The sequence below is a fragment of the Sorex araneus genome, chromosome 3 (assembly GCF_027595985.1).
Source record: "Sorex araneus isolate mSorAra2 chromosome 3, mSorAra2.pri, whole genome shotgun sequence".
In the NCBI taxonomy this organism is placed as follows: Eukaryota; Metazoa; Chordata; class Mammalia; order Eulipotyphla; family Soricidae; genus Sorex; species Sorex araneus.
Genome location: NC_073304.1, coordinates 213,486,301 through 213,501,824, shown reverse-complemented (window position 1 = coordinate 213,501,824; position 15,524 = coordinate 213,486,301). Strand labels below are relative to the sequence as shown.

The 15,524-nt window shown below is 58.0% G+C and overlaps 2 protein-coding genes across 2 annotated transcripts; one reads left to right on the top strand and one right to left on the bottom strand.

Moving 5' to 3' along the window:
* Positions 1-1,880: 1,880 nt before the first annotated feature.
* On the bottom strand, positions 1,881-8,319 carry MRPL27 (mitochondrial ribosomal protein L27). Its single transcript, XM_004608669.2, has 4 exons — positions 8,246-8,319; positions 5,408-5,539; positions 4,404-4,471; positions 1,881-2,305 (listed from the first exon to the last, which is right to left on the bottom strand). The coding sequence occupies exons 1-4, from the start codon at positions 8,283-8,285 to the stop codon at positions 2,099-2,101; spliced, it is 447 nt and encodes a 148-aa protein (XP_004608726.1). The 5' UTR covers positions 8,286-8,319; the 3' UTR covers positions 1,881-2,098.
* On the top strand, positions 8,266-15,519 carry EME1 (essential meiotic structure-specific endonuclease 1). Its single transcript, XM_012932771.2, has 9 exons — positions 8,266-8,391; positions 9,745-10,453; positions 10,537-10,661; positions 11,824-11,913; positions 12,055-12,173; positions 12,480-12,609; positions 12,742-12,857; positions 13,851-14,040; positions 14,162-15,519. The coding sequence occupies exons 2-9, from the start codon at positions 9,757-9,759 to the stop codon at positions 14,336-14,338; spliced, it is 1,644 nt and encodes a 547-aa protein (XP_012788225.2). The 5' UTR covers positions 8,266-8,391; positions 9,745-9,756; the 3' UTR covers positions 14,339-15,519.
* Positions 15,520-15,524: the final 5 nt, after the last annotated feature.

The window sequence follows — 15,524 nt, the reverse complement described above, 5'->3', positions numbered from 1 at the left end:
CATGCAGCATGGGGTCTACCTAGGCCTCGACTGCCTTCACTCAGCACCTGGGGAAAGGTGGAAAGCAGAGAATCAACACGGCCACGGTCCTAGCTGTGAAGTAGGGCCTGGCGGCCTGTTTCCTAGCGCGGCCCCTCCCGTAGCAGGTGCCCTGGAGGAGCCAACACAGCAGCCCCGAGGGAGGGAGGTGTCGGCAGCTGACTCCAGCTCTGATTGCAGCGCTGTCGTTTTTTCAGCATTACCTCTTCAATTAAGAAAAGGACAACACCTGGGGTTGGCATATTAGGCCTAGTAGTAATCAAAACAGCCGCCTGGCACGAAGGTTCAGCCCAGGCTGGTAACGGTGCCTGCTCTGGTGTCTCGCCAGCTTCCTGGCAGGCCATTCGCTCCCGCTTTCAGCCACCCCCTGGCCCTGTACCCCACGCCCAGTCACTGAGTGCTGCCTGCAGGGAGCCCTTCTGGCCCCGAATCCAGGGTGTGGGTTGGGGCTCTGCCTCCTAGACAGGCCGGCTCAGGGCCCCCCAGTGCTGCTCCTTTGGATGCTGCAGTACAACTTGTCCCACCCACCCACCATCCCGTGGTGACCTGAGCCGTTGCAGGATGCCGGACCTGCCAAGGATATCAGGAGACAGATGGGGGTGAGGCCCTCCTCTGCCCTGCCCCGCCCCACCACGCCCCAGTCCAGGCTGAGTACCCCAGCCCTGCTGGGTTCCACTCAGCCAGAAGCTGGGGTTTTCTGAGACTTCAGAGCTTTGAGGTCAAGATCAGGATTCGGACCAAAGAGAACAATGGGGTGGGGGGGGCTTGATGGGCCCCCAAGGCTGCAGTCATTCCTTGAGAGGGAGGTGGAGGGCCCCGGCAGTGGCTTTTGTAGCTTGTGGCCCATGGGCCCGGTTTCCAGGGCAACCAGAGACTCCTCGTTCTAAGAAGGGAGCCCTGAGCAGAGCCCAGTAGCTGGGCCTGTGGGAGGTGGCGGGGGGTGGGCAGAGGCCGGGTGTGGGAGTATGAAGTACAGGAGTCCCCAGGCTGTCCCTGCCAGTCCCTTCTGAAGGCAGGAGGGGCAGGCACGGCACTACCAGGACAAGTCAGGAGCCTGGCTCAGGCAGTAGCTACCCTGGGCCCAGGTTCTGGGATGAAGGTGGCACGGGATCCCGTGACCTGCTGGCTGTCCTTACGGCTCCACATGCCGTCACCTCCCTGGAGCATGGTCACTGGAGAGGACCAGCTGCAATCTGAGTTCTGGGGTCAGCCAGGGTGCCCTTGGCCCTCTTCACTGGTATTCACGCTCCACACACGGTCACCTCCCTGGAGTATGGTCACTGGAGAGGACCAGCTGTGATCTGAGTTTCGGGGTCAGCCAGGCCCTTGGCTTTCTTCACTGGTATTCACGCTCCGGCCCGCGGCTCCCTCAGACACCTCACACCGCAGCTGCCCCCCTCCCATCTTTAGGGGAACAAACAGTGTCCCCAGCAGCACCTCCCAGGCGGACGGGAGCAGTATGCCTCACCTCTGGAAACAGGCCACGGGAGGGTCAGTCTGCGGTGCCTGTCAGAACCGCATCTTCCGTGCAGGAGAGGGCTGGGCAGCAGAGGGCAGCTCCTGGGTGCTGCCACCACGCCACAGGGCTCTCAGCTCAGACCCTTCCCTCCACTTCCCCTCCAGCTGCTCCTCCTGACAGCCCTCACTTCCCCGGACTCTGCCCCCAGGAGCTGCTGTGCCTGAGTTTCCCCTCGCACCCTGATTCTAGAGTGGGAATCCAGCCGGGGAGGGCTCCCTGAGGGGCAGCAGCTTTCTTCCTTCTCCCTTTCCCCTTCCTCATCTCGACAGTCCTCTGGGCAGCAGCGAGCCCCCCTGGGATGCATTAGTGAACAGCACCAAGCGACAGTGAGCAGTGCCAGCCAGGCTGGTCCCAGGGCTGCAGTGAGCTTTATTAGGAGCCCAGGTCAAGGGCCCAGAGGCCTTCCCTGGAGCCAGCCCAGTCTCTGTTGTCCGGGGTGAACGCCGAACGCCGTCCGTCCTCGGGAGGCCTTGTCGGCACCCACCCCTGATGACTGGTCCACCTTCTCCTGTCATCTGTCCAAAGGCCTTCGCCAGGAACTCAAAGCAAGGCCACCAGTTTGAAAGTGCCCTCGGGCTTGGCGGGGACCACGTGGACGAAGGTCTTGTAGAGCACAGCGCCCTTGGGCAGCCTGGTGACCAGATCTACCGCGTCTGCGTCTTTGGGGTTGGGCACGTAGACCTCCTTGGTGAAGCGGACGGTGCCCTCCTCCAGGGCGTACAGGTACTTCCTCTTCCCCAGCCCCACCTGTAACACAGAGGCAGCACACAGTGGGCCACAGCTCAGGCCATGACAGGGAAGGTTTCAGTCCGGCCTCTCTGCCTCTGCGTGGCCCATCCCTGGCTTTTACTGCGGCAATGGGGAAAAGAAAACCCCAAGAGCTGATCTGAGTGGTGGCTCACTTACATGGCAAACCTGGACTTAGGACCGTGGAGCTATCCGGAAGTCACACCCAATCCACTCCTGCAGAGACCCAGGGAGACAGGCCTCGCAGTCACAGAGACCCAGGGAGACAGCCCTCATACAGCCACACAGACCCAGGGAGACAAGCCTCACACAGCCACACAGACCCAGGGAGACAGGCCTTGTCACAGTCACGAGCCATGTGACTGCTGCTTTTAGTCCAGTTGCCACACTAGACACATCTGCCATACGAAACACCCATTTTCACCTGTATCATGACTGATATCTCTACTATTTGCAAAGGGCTTTGGATATATACATCCAGGTCAAACAACATCTGCTACTGCTGAGATAGTACATACTATGTGTACATACAAACACTGTTCAAAGCCTCCCCCCCCACACACCCTTTTCTGGTTTGGGGGCCACATCCAGTGATGCTCAGGGATTACTCCTGGCTCGGTACTCAGGAATCGCTTCCCGTGCAGTGTTTGGGAAACCACAAGGGATGCCGGAAATTAAACCGGGGTTGGCTGAGTGCAAGGTACAAGGTACGTGCAAGGCTGAGTGCCCCACCCACCATATTATCACTCTGGCTCCTGGCCGAGGCCTTTTTCTAGATGTTAACCCATTTTGTTCTATCTGGTGAAATACGTAGTATTTCTTTTTTTCTTTTTTCTTTTTGGGTCACACCCAGCGATGCTCAAGGGTTACTCCTGGCTTTGCACTCAGGAATTACTCCTGGCGGTGCTTGGGGGGCCATATGGGATGCCGGGGATCGAACCCAGGTTGGCCGCATGCAAGGCAAACGCCCTACCCACTGTGCTATCGCTCCGGCCCCATACGTAATATTTCTAATCCTGTTTTTCATGCCAGAAATATGAGCAAAGCGTATATAGTTTTTGTTTTGCCTTGCTATGGGGCCACTCACACCTGGCTGTGCTCAGGGTTCATTCCTGGCAGGCCATGGGGTCATCTGGGATGCTAAGGATGAGACTAGAGGGGCCAGTTGCGTGCCAGGCAAGCACCATGCCAGCTGTACTATTTCTCCTGCCACGAGATTATAAACAGGACATACAGTTTGAAGATATATCAATTTTAACCTTTTAGAATTTGAATTTGGATACCTGGAAATTTCTGCCCAGGAAGTCGAGCACAATCTCAGATTTGTCTGATTTTAAAAAGGAGGGCTCTGAAGCCAGGATGTCTGAGACATGTCCAGGACAACGACTTATTATTGTGTGACTTTGGCAATCACCTTTACTTCACCGCATCTGTTTTTTCACTTGCAAAATATGGATGACATTAACTTTTTCATAGGGTCATTGTGAGGATTAATTCCTCAAGAGTTAACTTCCGAAGAGCTGAGAAAACCATTCAAAGCATGTTCATTTTTTTTTTTTTTTTTTGCTTTTTGGGTCACACCTGGCGATGCACAGGGGTTACTCCTGGCTCTGCACTCAGGAATTACTCCTGGCAGTGCTCAGGGGACCATATGGGATGCTGGGATTCGAACCCGGGTCAGCCGCATGCAAGGCAAACGCCCTACCCCTTATGCTATCGCTCCAGCCCCAAAGCATGTTCATTTTTACTGTTTGATTATTTTGCTAGTGTCAAGAGTTAATACAATGCCTCAAATTATAAACAAATAAAGCAACTATATGTACAATCAACTCACATGAAATTAGCATTTACAAAAATAACCACAGGTCTGCAGGGGCTGGAGAGATAGTCCAGGCATTTGCCATTACGGGGCCGGGGCACCGCCAGGAGTGATTCTGGAGCAGTCAGGAGTATCCCCAGAGCACACGGCCAGGTGTAGCCCAAAGGACCAGACAGAAGACAACAGACACAACAGTGGTCACTCTTGCTCTACAGAGGAGCACGAAGAGGAGGTATCAGGAAAAGAAAAAAAGTGGGGGAAGGCTGCGGAAGAACTCACGTGGGCGCCTGGGTGCCAGCGAAGGCGGCGCTGAGTCGCAAGGATGTTGCCAGCATGCACGTAGTCACCTAGAAGAGAAGCGCGTGAGGCCGTGCTCTCCCCTGAACACGGATCTCGCTGGTCTCGGCGCTTCTGTGCCTGTTTCCACTCTGGAAAACCCCGTGTCTCCTGAACACGACTTCACTCTCTCCCTGCATATCTTTCTAGGTAAGTTTCAATAAAAGTTCTCTTGGTCACCATTCTGCCTCCCCCTGAAGTTCTTCTCTGTGATGGCCCTGGGCGGTTCACGCTGAGGTTGGGACCGACCCCGGCTCGGCGGGCATTTCCCTGAGCACCAAGGGCTGAAGTGGGTTGAACAGAGAGGTGGAAACATCCTCTTCAACCTCCCTTGCTCCCACTTTACCCAGCCACTGGCGACAAGATCAAGCTTCAGCACCGAGTCCCTGAGTCCCAGCCTCCCACCACCCTGCTGAGTGGCCCCGGTGGCCCCCCACTGCCAGGCCTGAGCAGCTCTGTGTGTCATGAGGCCAAAACACTGAAACTTTAGGTCCACATGGTAGCGCTGGGGGTGGCTCTGGGCCCCCTGAATACTGCTTGGGAGCATGTTCCCCCAAATAAATAACATAAATGCCAAAAAACCCCCAATAAATTAAAAAATATAATTAAAAAAGAGGAGTGAGCCAGCACTGAGTGCAGCTCCATGGCAATACAGCAAATGACTAAGGAAACAAGCCCACCCTTGAGCAGCTGGCGCCTGCCCCCAAGTCCAGCAGGGCCGTCCCCTCCCCCTCAGCTGCCCGCTCAGTCGCATGCCAGCAACGGCACTGCTCTGCTCTTCATCAAGACCCCCACCCTGCTTCAGGTACAAGCTGTCCCTCTGGTCGAGGGGCCCCATCTTCGGGCTGGGAGGTAACGAATGGCGGGGGCTGAGCAGAGAGCAAGGGCCAGCACTAAGGCAGCAGAGTGGGGGCGGCTGGGACACGGACACCACAGCGCAGGCTCACCGTCCAACTTCCTGACGCCATAGTGTTTGCCCCGGGACTTTCCACCCAGGTTTTTGGAGCTGCCACCCGTCTTCTTGGACGCGTGTCTGACGGTAAGAGCAGCAGGCTGGGGGATGCTCAGCAGGGCGGAAGCTGCAGGGAAGAGGAGAGAAAAGTTCAGGGTAGCTCGGAGCCTGGGCGGAAACGTGAGCAGGAACCTCACTTGGCCGTTAGCTTTCGAGGAGTGTCTGGAGGTCCTTGAGCGCCTCTCCTGGCCGGCCACTCTGTGCTCCAGATACAAACAGCCCGAGCGCAGGGACAGTGAAATATTAACGGGGATAAAAGACGCTGCCGCCCGCGGATCCTGGCACATTCTGTCCCGTTGAGGAGAAACACTGCGGAAAGGCACACCAAGAGCCACCACGGAAACACCTGTCTGAGCCTCACTCACCGCCAGGCCCTCGGGGCTAGAAGACCGAGGCCTCACTCTCCACCCGCTGGCTGCACACCAGCCGCTTGGGAACCAAAGGGCAGCTTGATGTCCCACAGGCGCTGGGCCGCCTGAGAACGGACCCCTCCCCACAGGTTCCTGGGCAGAGCCCCACCAACAGCAACCCCAGGCCTCCATCAGCTGAGCTTTCTCCCCTCATTCCACAAGCCCAGACGGCCCCAGACTGCAGCCCCTCGCGGAGCGGCAAGGCCAGCAGCTCTGGCTTCTGTGTCTCCATCAGCCCTGGCTCCCTGAGGCCTCTCAGGGGGGTCTCCGGGCCTCGAGGGTTTCCTGAGAACTGAGACAAGCCTGTCAGGACCAGAGATAAGGGCTCAGAAACCTAGCAAGAGGGCCTGGGCACTTGCCTCGCCTGTGGCTATAGCCGCGGGGCAGTGGTTGGATGTCAGCACCAGATGTGACAGAGGAAGCCTCAGTTGCCCTTGCCAGCTGCTGCCAGCAGCTCCATCTGAGCTGCATCCATCCCACATTTCAAACACTCCTGCAAATTCCTGGGCTTTCTGAGAATGGTGAGTTAACAATTTCCCAAGATCACAGATTCTGCCCCGGACCTTAAGATCACAGGAAACTAAGAGAAAATTGAGAATACTTGGGCAAATGGCCAAATCAATAATCTAAAAGGTTGTGGTTCACTCATTAAAAAAAAATAATCTAAAAGGTTCTACACTGGCCAGACCACTCTACAAAATCCTTGCATTCTCTCTAACCTTCCTGTCATTTGACAAATAACATAAAGACCCAGTTTTCCTATTAAAAACTCCACAAAGTGAGCTATATTTAATTTAGTCCTATACCAAGTTCCTCCCCACCTGGGGAGTTTCTACTTTCTCATAAACTTTTCTATTTTTTTTTTCTTTTTCTTTTGGGTCACACCCGGCAAAGCACAGGGGTTACTCCTGACTCTTCACTCAGGAATTACTCCTGGTGGTGCTCAGGGGACCATATAGGATGCTGGAAATTAAACCCGGGTCATCCACGTGCAAGGCAAATGTCCTACCCACTGTGCTATCGCTCCAGCCCTCACGTTTCTATTTTCTAACTCTGAACCTGAGCATCTTTGTAACTCGGACTTTTATTTTTGAAACAAAATTATCATTTTTTTAAATTATAATTTTTAAAAAAAATTACCATCCAGGTACCTAGGAACCCTGGCTGAAAACAGAGACCAAGATCAAGGTCTCCAGAGAGTTTACCTGGTGTGGCCCTGAGCACTGCCTGGTATGTGCCCCTAACCCTTGCCAAAACAGTAACTACAGCCACATAGCAACAGAACTACCTACCTTGATTACTTCCTCTTTATTTTTCTCACTTACTAAGCTCAGGAGCTGGGCTTTTCTCTACATCCTCTTCTTCACACCTTTGCCTTTACCACACTTCCTGTCCTCCAAGGACAGTGGCCACTATGGGCACTGACCCTGTCCCTTTCTCATCTCTCATACTCCGTTCACCAGCAAGCGCTGTGGATTCTATCTCCGAAACAGCTCTGGAACCCATGCACTGGATGCAGGTTCGCAGACACTACGTGGCTAAAGAGCCATCTCGCCGGCCCTGTCCAGTCTTCCCATCTCCTTTTTCCTCCTTTCCATTGCTACGCCTGAAATTCAGAGGAGCCCTCGCGACTCCAAGTCATATAACTGGGTCAAGTCCCTCCGCCGGCCCCCGGCCCCTCACTGTCCTACAGGCACATCCTTCGGATCTGAACTGGGATGTCCACGGCCTCAAGCCTGCCCGACCACCAGTCCTACAAAGAGGCACACGCTTGGACCGATTACTGGGTTTTTATTCACGCGCGGTTCGCTGGCTCATGCGCGGGACCGGGCCATCCAGCAGGTAGGGACCGTGTTTTTTTTTTTTTTTCCTGCTTTTCGGGTCACACTCGGCGATGCACAGGGGTTACCCCTGGCGGTGCTGGGGGACCATATGGGATGCTGGGAATCGAACCCGGGTCGGCCGCCTGCAAGGCAAACGCCCTACCCGCTGTGCTATCGCTCCAGCCACATGTATTTTGTCTTTTTTTTTGTTTTTAATCTCCTCTGCTGGGCTCACTGCCACCTGGCACGGCGATGGGCACAGAGGCCGAGCTCAGTCTGCCGAACCAGGGGGGTTATTTTCCGCGCCGGCGGCAGGGCCCGCGGCCCACCCGCTGGGGGACTCAGAGCACCGCGTCCCGGACACGTGCTCCGGAGCCACGCCCGCGGCCCGGCGCGCGGCGCCGCCACGTGACCGCGCCCCTCCCCCAGCCCCCAGCGCCCAGGACGCTCCGGGGACACAGTCACCATGTCCCCGGGGCCCGGCAGGGGCTCCGCTCCGCCTCCACCCCTCGCCCCACCACGGCCCCGGCGTCTCGTTACCAGCCGCCCGCATCCTCAGCGCCAGCGCCGCTGACGCCATGTTTGCCGCCCGCGCGCTTCCGGTGTCCTGAAACAGCTGCTTCCGTCAGCCCGGGATCTACTTCCGGGTCAGCGCTGCAATTCAAAGAGTGGCGGGACAGTGGCAGGTGAGCGATCGGGCGGGCTGCCGCGGGTTTCCAGCGCAGGTCCGGGAAGCCAGGCGCCGGGGGCTCCGTCCCACCCGTGCAGGAGCCGCCCCGCGCTGGTGCCGAGCGGGGTCGCAGGGGCGCGCTGGCCCGACTGCCTCATTTTGCAATTCTCCAACGCCCAGGGAGTGGACAGGATTAAAGCCTACCCGACCCCACCCATCTCATCACCCCACTCCCGTCCAGCCGTTTCATCTTGCTTTACTGAGAGCGCTTGCTGGGTACCGGATGCTGCTGCACTAAGTAGAGAAGTAAAGGTGTGATTTTATTTATCCCTGTGATTATCCCTGTTTTCAGTGGACAGATAGTATCGCAGCTTGGGCGCTTGTCTGGTTGTAGCTTACCAGGGTTCACCCCCAGCACCACATATGGTCCCTTGAGCCCGCCAGGAGTGAGCGCTGAGCATTTTAGGGTGTGGCCTGAAAGCCAAACAAAATAAAGAAAAAACAAGAGAGGTTGCATCAATCATCACAAGTGACACCTATAGTGTTAGGAAATATTTGTTCAAATAACTCTTCCCTGGCACCCAGCAGGAGCATTGCTAGGTATATGTACAAGATAGTTGAAAACATGCCCACACAGAAGCTGGTGCATGAATGTGCTCAGTAAAAACTGGAGACACACCAGATGCTTATTCTGTGATGAATAGATAACATGTGGCATTATCTATACAAAGATTATTCAGCCACAAAGAGTAAGTACCAGAATATAAATGAAACTTGCAAACATCGTTCTTAGTAGAAGTAGCCAGTCACAGAAGACCACTATATGGTATGATTGCATGTATGATTACATGTTCATAATGTAATGGTTACTTACATGATTACATACATGAGCATGTAATAATCCATGTACAAGATAGAGAAATCCCCAGGCACAGAAGTAGACTTGTGGTTGCTGTGAGGGGATGTGGGACGGTGGCTGCTTCATGGCTGTGGGACTCCTCTGGGGGATGAGATCATGTTCTGGACTTAGTGGTGGTGGTTGTGCAGTTGTGTGAATTTACCAAAAACTACTAAACTGTGTAACAATTTTTTTTGATGGGTGAGGGATTTGGGCCACACCAAGTGTCCCTCCTCATGGTGCCTGGGGGACTGTGTGTGGTGGTGGGGATTGAATCAGGCAGGATTGGCCACAGGCAAAGCCAGTACCTGAGCCTCTGTGTTACCTCTAGGCCGTCACCTAGCTGTTCTGCTTTCCAGACGGAATGTTCTGGGTCCATGTCCTGTTTCTCTCTTTCTCTCATTTAGCTCTGTAAGTCTTGGCCGTGGACCACGTCTAATGGGTTGAATTCAGTGTCTCTTCTCCTCTCAGGAGACCAATTTGATGGCTGTGCGGAAGCCGTCGCTCTTCCTGGACTCCAGCGAGAGTGACTCTGAGGTGCTGCCAGTGTTCACCTTCCTGAAGAAGGAGCCGCCTTCAGTCCAGAAGCCGCCTCAGAGGGCAGAGCAGATCGTTGTGGTTGACACTTCAGGTTCCGAGGCCTCCTGCCCGCCGTCACCAAGGTGGAGAGACCAGTCCCCTGTCCCGGGAGTGACCGAGACCGACCCACAGAGAGAACCAGCCGAGGTGCTCAGCAGTGGCAGTGAGGATGGGGAGGAACTGGTTCCCCTGGCCCAGCGGCTCAAGTGCAAGTTTTTGGCCCCTAAGCCACTGAGCCCTGACAGCTCCCCGGTCAAAACTGTGAGGCCTCATCAAAATAAGGAAGGAGCAACAGCGTGTGACCGGACACAACAGCCCTTGCCAAAGATCCTGAAGGAGTCCCTTCCTGCCGTCCCGGAGAGAGGTGTGAGGAACCCCCGGAACTCTGCAGAGGACCCCCAGATCCCCAGTGCTGCGGTTCCCCCACCTCAGAAGACAAGCAGGCCCCGGCAGAAGGCGCCGAGAGGAGGCTCGCAGGGATGTCAGCAGCGGGAACGCGTGAGCCAGGAGGAGAGACGGAGGAAGGCGGCCCTGGCTCACCAGCTGAAAGCCCAGAGGCCAGAGGAGTGCTTAAAGCACCTGGTCGTGGTGCTCGATCCAGGTCCTCCTCACCGCTGTGCTCACGTGTCCCTTCGTTTAGGGCGCCTCACCCACCCCTGACTGTCCCTTTCCTCTCGCTTGCAGAACTCTTACAGATGGAAGGGGGCGGCCAGCTCCTCGGCGCCCTGCAGGCCATGGAGTGCCGCTGTGTGATTGAGGCCCAGGCTGTGCCCTGCAGCATCACCTGGAGGAGGGCCAGGCAGGCTGAGGTAGGGCGGTGCTGGCCCCCCCCTTGCTTCCTCAGAGTGACGGGTGCCATCTGCTCTGTTCTGAAGGAGACCGTCAATCAGGGCCCTGGCGGGAACACAGATGGCTTAACTGAGGAGGATTTAATGAGGGGACTGTCATCTTCCAAGTCGTGGGCAGGGGACAAGGAACTGCCAAGGACCAAGTGGTGCTTAGGGCCAGTCCCGGCTCCGCTCATGGCTTCTCACCTCAGCTGCTGCTCTGTTTCTCCTTTGCGAGTGGGCTGGGGACGGGGTCACACGCAGTGGGGCTCAGGGCCTACTCCAGCCAGGCTCCCCTGGCGTGTCCTGGGGACCTGAAGTGGGGATTGGCCCAGGGTCGGCCACATGCAAGGCCAGCCTTAATCCCAGAACGATCTCTCCAGCCCAGCATGTGATTATTAATTTGGGATATTAAAAAGCCTCTATTTGAGGGGACGGGCTTTGTTTTGTTGCAGTGGGGGGTGCAGGGGAGTGGAGAACAGAACAGGGTTCTCAGACACAAAGCCTGAACTCCAGCCCTCGGAGCGAACCCATTCCAAGCCCGCTGTTTGCAGAGCAGCCTCACCAATCAAGGCCCCTCATGATCTCTCTGGTGTTTCAGTAGCATTTGCCCCACCCCTCCACCCCCACCCTGGGAATGAACTCACATCCCACACTGCAGTGAAGGCTCAGAGAGGCAGAGTCTTGCCAAGGACTATGGCCAAGCCATAGAAAGCAGGAAGTAGAATCCTGAGTTCCGAGCCAGAGCGATAGTACAGCAGGTAGGGCGTTTGCCTTGCATGCAGGCAAGCCAACCCGGCTTGGATCTTCGGCATCCCATATGGTCCCCTGAGCACTGCCAGGGTGATTTCTGAGTGCAGAGCCAGAAGGAATGCCTAAACATTGCAAGGTGTGACCCAAAAAGCAAACAAACAAAAACACCAAAACCCAGAGTCCTGCCCTGCCTCCGCTTTGCCGTATTGTGGGGACTCAGCTGGAAAGTTCCCTGCTAAAGTCCTGCTCCCCCAGAGACTGCACAGTCCTGAGGTGCTGGTGGGTGGCCCGCCTGGGGTGAGGCCCATGGGTGAGGTCCTTCACCCAGAAGCCTGGGTCTCTCCCGGGTGCTCTGACCCACACTCTCCACTGGCTTCCCGCCCTTTGACAGGATGGAAAGGAGGATTGGGTGGAGGAGCCCGTGGTCCTGGTGCTGCTGCTGGCGGAGGCACTCGTACCCCTGATCTGCAGCTTCAAGCAGGTGGGCGGGGCTTACATGGGTGGGTTCAAGCAGGTGGGCGGGGCATACAGGGGTCGGTGTGGGGCGGGGGGGGGGGGGGGGGGGCAGAGCTCCCTCCCCCAAGGGAACAGGCATTCATGTGGCTTCTGCCCCTTCATACAGGCCAGTCTGGGCGGTGCCGAGAAGGGGAAGGAGGCTCTGTGCAGCTTCATCACAGACATCATGACCAAAACTGCGGGAAAGGCTCTGTCGCTGCTGATTGTGGACCAGAAGGCCCCGAGGTTTGCATTTGCCCTCAAGACTTTATGGGACCAGAGAGATGGTACAAGGGGTGAGGGACTTGCCTTGACGCAGCCCACCCGGGTTTGATTCCCCTGAGTCCTGCCGGGAGTGATCCCTGAGCACTGCTGTGTGTGGCCCAGTAACCACAACACTTTGCATCCGGTGTGTGGCCTATGGGGGTGATTCATCATCTCAGACTGGGTCCCAGACACGCCCTGTGTGGGGGGGTTGGTCCTGGTCCCGGCATCTCTTCTGCCTCCGCTCAGGCCTGCTCTCCTGTTCTCTGGTTTCCTCCGCTGTTCCAGTGCTCCGAACCCTCCCCGGAGAAGGAAGCAGGGTGCAGGGGCGGCCAGAGGCCCGGCCAAGGAGAAGCCAGCGCAGAGACAAGCAGAGGCCGGCGTCGGGCCGGGGGTGTCCAGGTTGGATGTGGAGGAGGTAAGAGTGGCCGGGGCCCGTGTGTGGGGGGGTCACAGTGTGCCGGGTCACTCCTAAGGGGCCAGGGTGCAGGTGTGGTGAGCCTCTGGCACACGCCCAGCCCCGCCCTGCTCTCCCCCGGGCTCTTCCCAGGTGTTGGTGGAGCTGCAGCTGCACACCTCGGCGCAGGCGCTCACTGTGCACAGCTGGAAGGAGCTGGCGGAGCTGGCGTGTGCCTTCACCAAGGCCGTGGCCGAGGCGCCCTTCAAGTGAGTGTCCTGGGCACGCACACCCTTTCCTGTGGGGAAGCCCTGACCCCAGGAGTCCGTTTCCCCGTCAGCTCTGCGGCCAGACCTCACCTGGGCGCTCGGGAAGAGCCCTCCACCCCAGTCCCCCTAGGGCCTCTGATGGTCCAGTGCTCAGGCCAGTCGTGCACCAGCACTCGGCCCAGGGCACTGGGGGCCACTAGGACCAACGCCCAGCAGTGTTTCAGGGGCTGTGTGGGGGTTGGGGGTCCAACCCGGGGCCTTCTGTGTGCAGGGCACCCGGTGCAGTGCCTCTGCGTTCTCTTCCCTTTGGAACGTGCTGCTTCAGCTCGTTATTCAGTTTGCGGCTGGGCCCACAGCAGGCCACGTCCGCTGGGATTTATTTTATTAATTAATTAATTTATTTGCTTTTTTGGGGTCACACCCAGCAGTACACAGGGGTTACTCCTGGCTTTGCACTCAGGAATTACTCCTGGCGGTGCTGGGGGACCATATGGGATGCTGGGATTCGAACCTGGGTCGGCTGCGTGCAAGGCAAACGCCCTACCCGCTGTGCTATCACTCCAGCCCCCACGTCCGCTGGGATTTATTACAGGTCAGGTCACAATGAGATGAGCCCTCACAGAACAAGCTACTTTTAGCCTACTGTGCTCCAAGAGTCCCACTTTTTCTTTTCATTTTGGGGACCACACTGGCAGTACTCAGGGAACCAACCACAGGTGGTGCTGGGAGTTGAACCTGGGTCAGCCTGGCGCAAGGCAAGCAGCCTCCCCGCTGGACTGTCTCTCCAGCCCCGAGCCCCGGTTCTTAAAAAGGGGCCTCAGAGACAGCCGAGTCCTGCACTTCATTTTCCGCCCGAGACCTGCAGGGACCGATCTGTCCCCGCTCCTAGCGTGGTGGCAGACCCACGGCTCGACTTCCGGTTCCTTGTCCCTTCCGGTGTGGGGCCGGGCCCAGCTGGGCACTGCCCGCTGCACTTCACTTTGCCCTTGGCAGGAGGCTCCGAGACCAGACCAGTTTCTCCTTCTGCCTGGAGAGTGACTGGGCCGGGGGCGCTAAGGTGGACCAGGCCGGCGGGGGACTTGCCCTGGTGTGGCGGAGGCAGATCCAGCAGCTGAACCGCGTCAGCCTGGAAGTGGCCAGTGCCGTGGTGGATGCCTACCCTGCCCCGCAGCTGCTGCTGCAGGTACCGCTCTGGACTCTGGGGACAGCGCTGCCCCCGCCCCGTGCAGATCTCAGCATGGACCCAGGAGGGAGGGCCCCAGCCCAGGATGGCATGGCATGAAGCGGCCTCCTCCCCCCTGCAGGCCTACAGGAGGTGCTTTTCAGAGCAGGAGCGCTGGCGGCTGCTGGCTGACATAAAGGTGCGTCGCGGCGAAGGGGTGACGGCCACCTCCCGCCGAGTGGGGCCAGAGCTGTCCCGGCGCATCTACCTTCAGATGACCGCTCTGCAGCCAGACCTCTGCTTGGACAACACGGACTGATGCCCCCGTGGGGGGCGTGGGGGGCTGGGCAGCGTGATGTGCGAGTAGGGGGCCACCCGCCCACCAGCTCAGAGGGAGAGGCCGGACCGTGCCCTTCCTTTACCCGCAGTCCCGGTTCCCTCCAGCCACAGCCGGCTTCCAGGCCCCCACCGCCCTGCCCGCCAGCCAGACGCCCCCCTCAAACACAGGCACCAGGACAGACCACTCAGACACGTATTTAATCATGTAGAAATCCAAGAAAACCTCAGCATCCCATCTGCTGCTCATGCGGAACTGCCTCGGGGGCTGCGCGCCCCCACCGCCCCCCACCCCAGCTGCCTCCCCAGCCACCCAGGGGCGGGCCTGGAGCCTGCGCGCTCCCACCTACGCCCTGGGGTTGTTTTCAATAAAGCATCCGGACCGCTGGCTCGGGGGACTGAGGGAACGTGGAGTGATCCTGAGCATGGGGTGGGCCTGCATGCCCAGCAGGGCCGGCCCTGTGGGGGAAAGAACAGGCCATTGCTTCCGGGATGGGGCAGTCCCAGGGCAGGCAGGGCGTGCTCGGGTGCCATCCCTGCAGGGCCCAGTCTGTCTCGGGACCCAGGCCAGGCTCTGGGTGTCCCTAGGGAGACGTGGACCTTTGCATTCACTGTCAGGGGCTGAGTCCCAGCACACCCCGGCCCTGAGTGAGATGCTCCCTGGGATGTGCGTGAGAACAGCTGCCAGCCCTGGCATGGCCTCCGTCACCAATCCATGACACCTGTGTCCCTCATCAGTGCCACGAAAGGCCCAGGAAACCATTGGAAGCCTCGATGTTTCTGGGGCGTGCGTGGGGACTGCCCTGAGGTTATCTGGTCACTGCAGCCCAACAGCTGTCGGACCTGTGACTTTGCTGGCGTCAGGGAGATCCTGCTCCCAGACAGAGGCCACGCGCCACCCTGTCGGCACCAGACAGCAGGGCAGGTACCCTCAGGGCTGTTCCCATGCGGGGGTCCGGGGTCTACCCTGGATCTGAGTCAGGTCTGCCGTAGGCTCTGGCCTCGGGACTGACACAGGGCAAGAGCACAACGGGGAGGAGGGGAGAGGAGAGGGTGGCCACTGCTGCCCTGTGGCCCTGTCCGCACGGTTGGAGGGACGGGCCTGAGGTTCTATCTGCTCCCTGGAACGTTTGAACGTCTGAGGTCCTTACGAAAATAGATATCCCCAC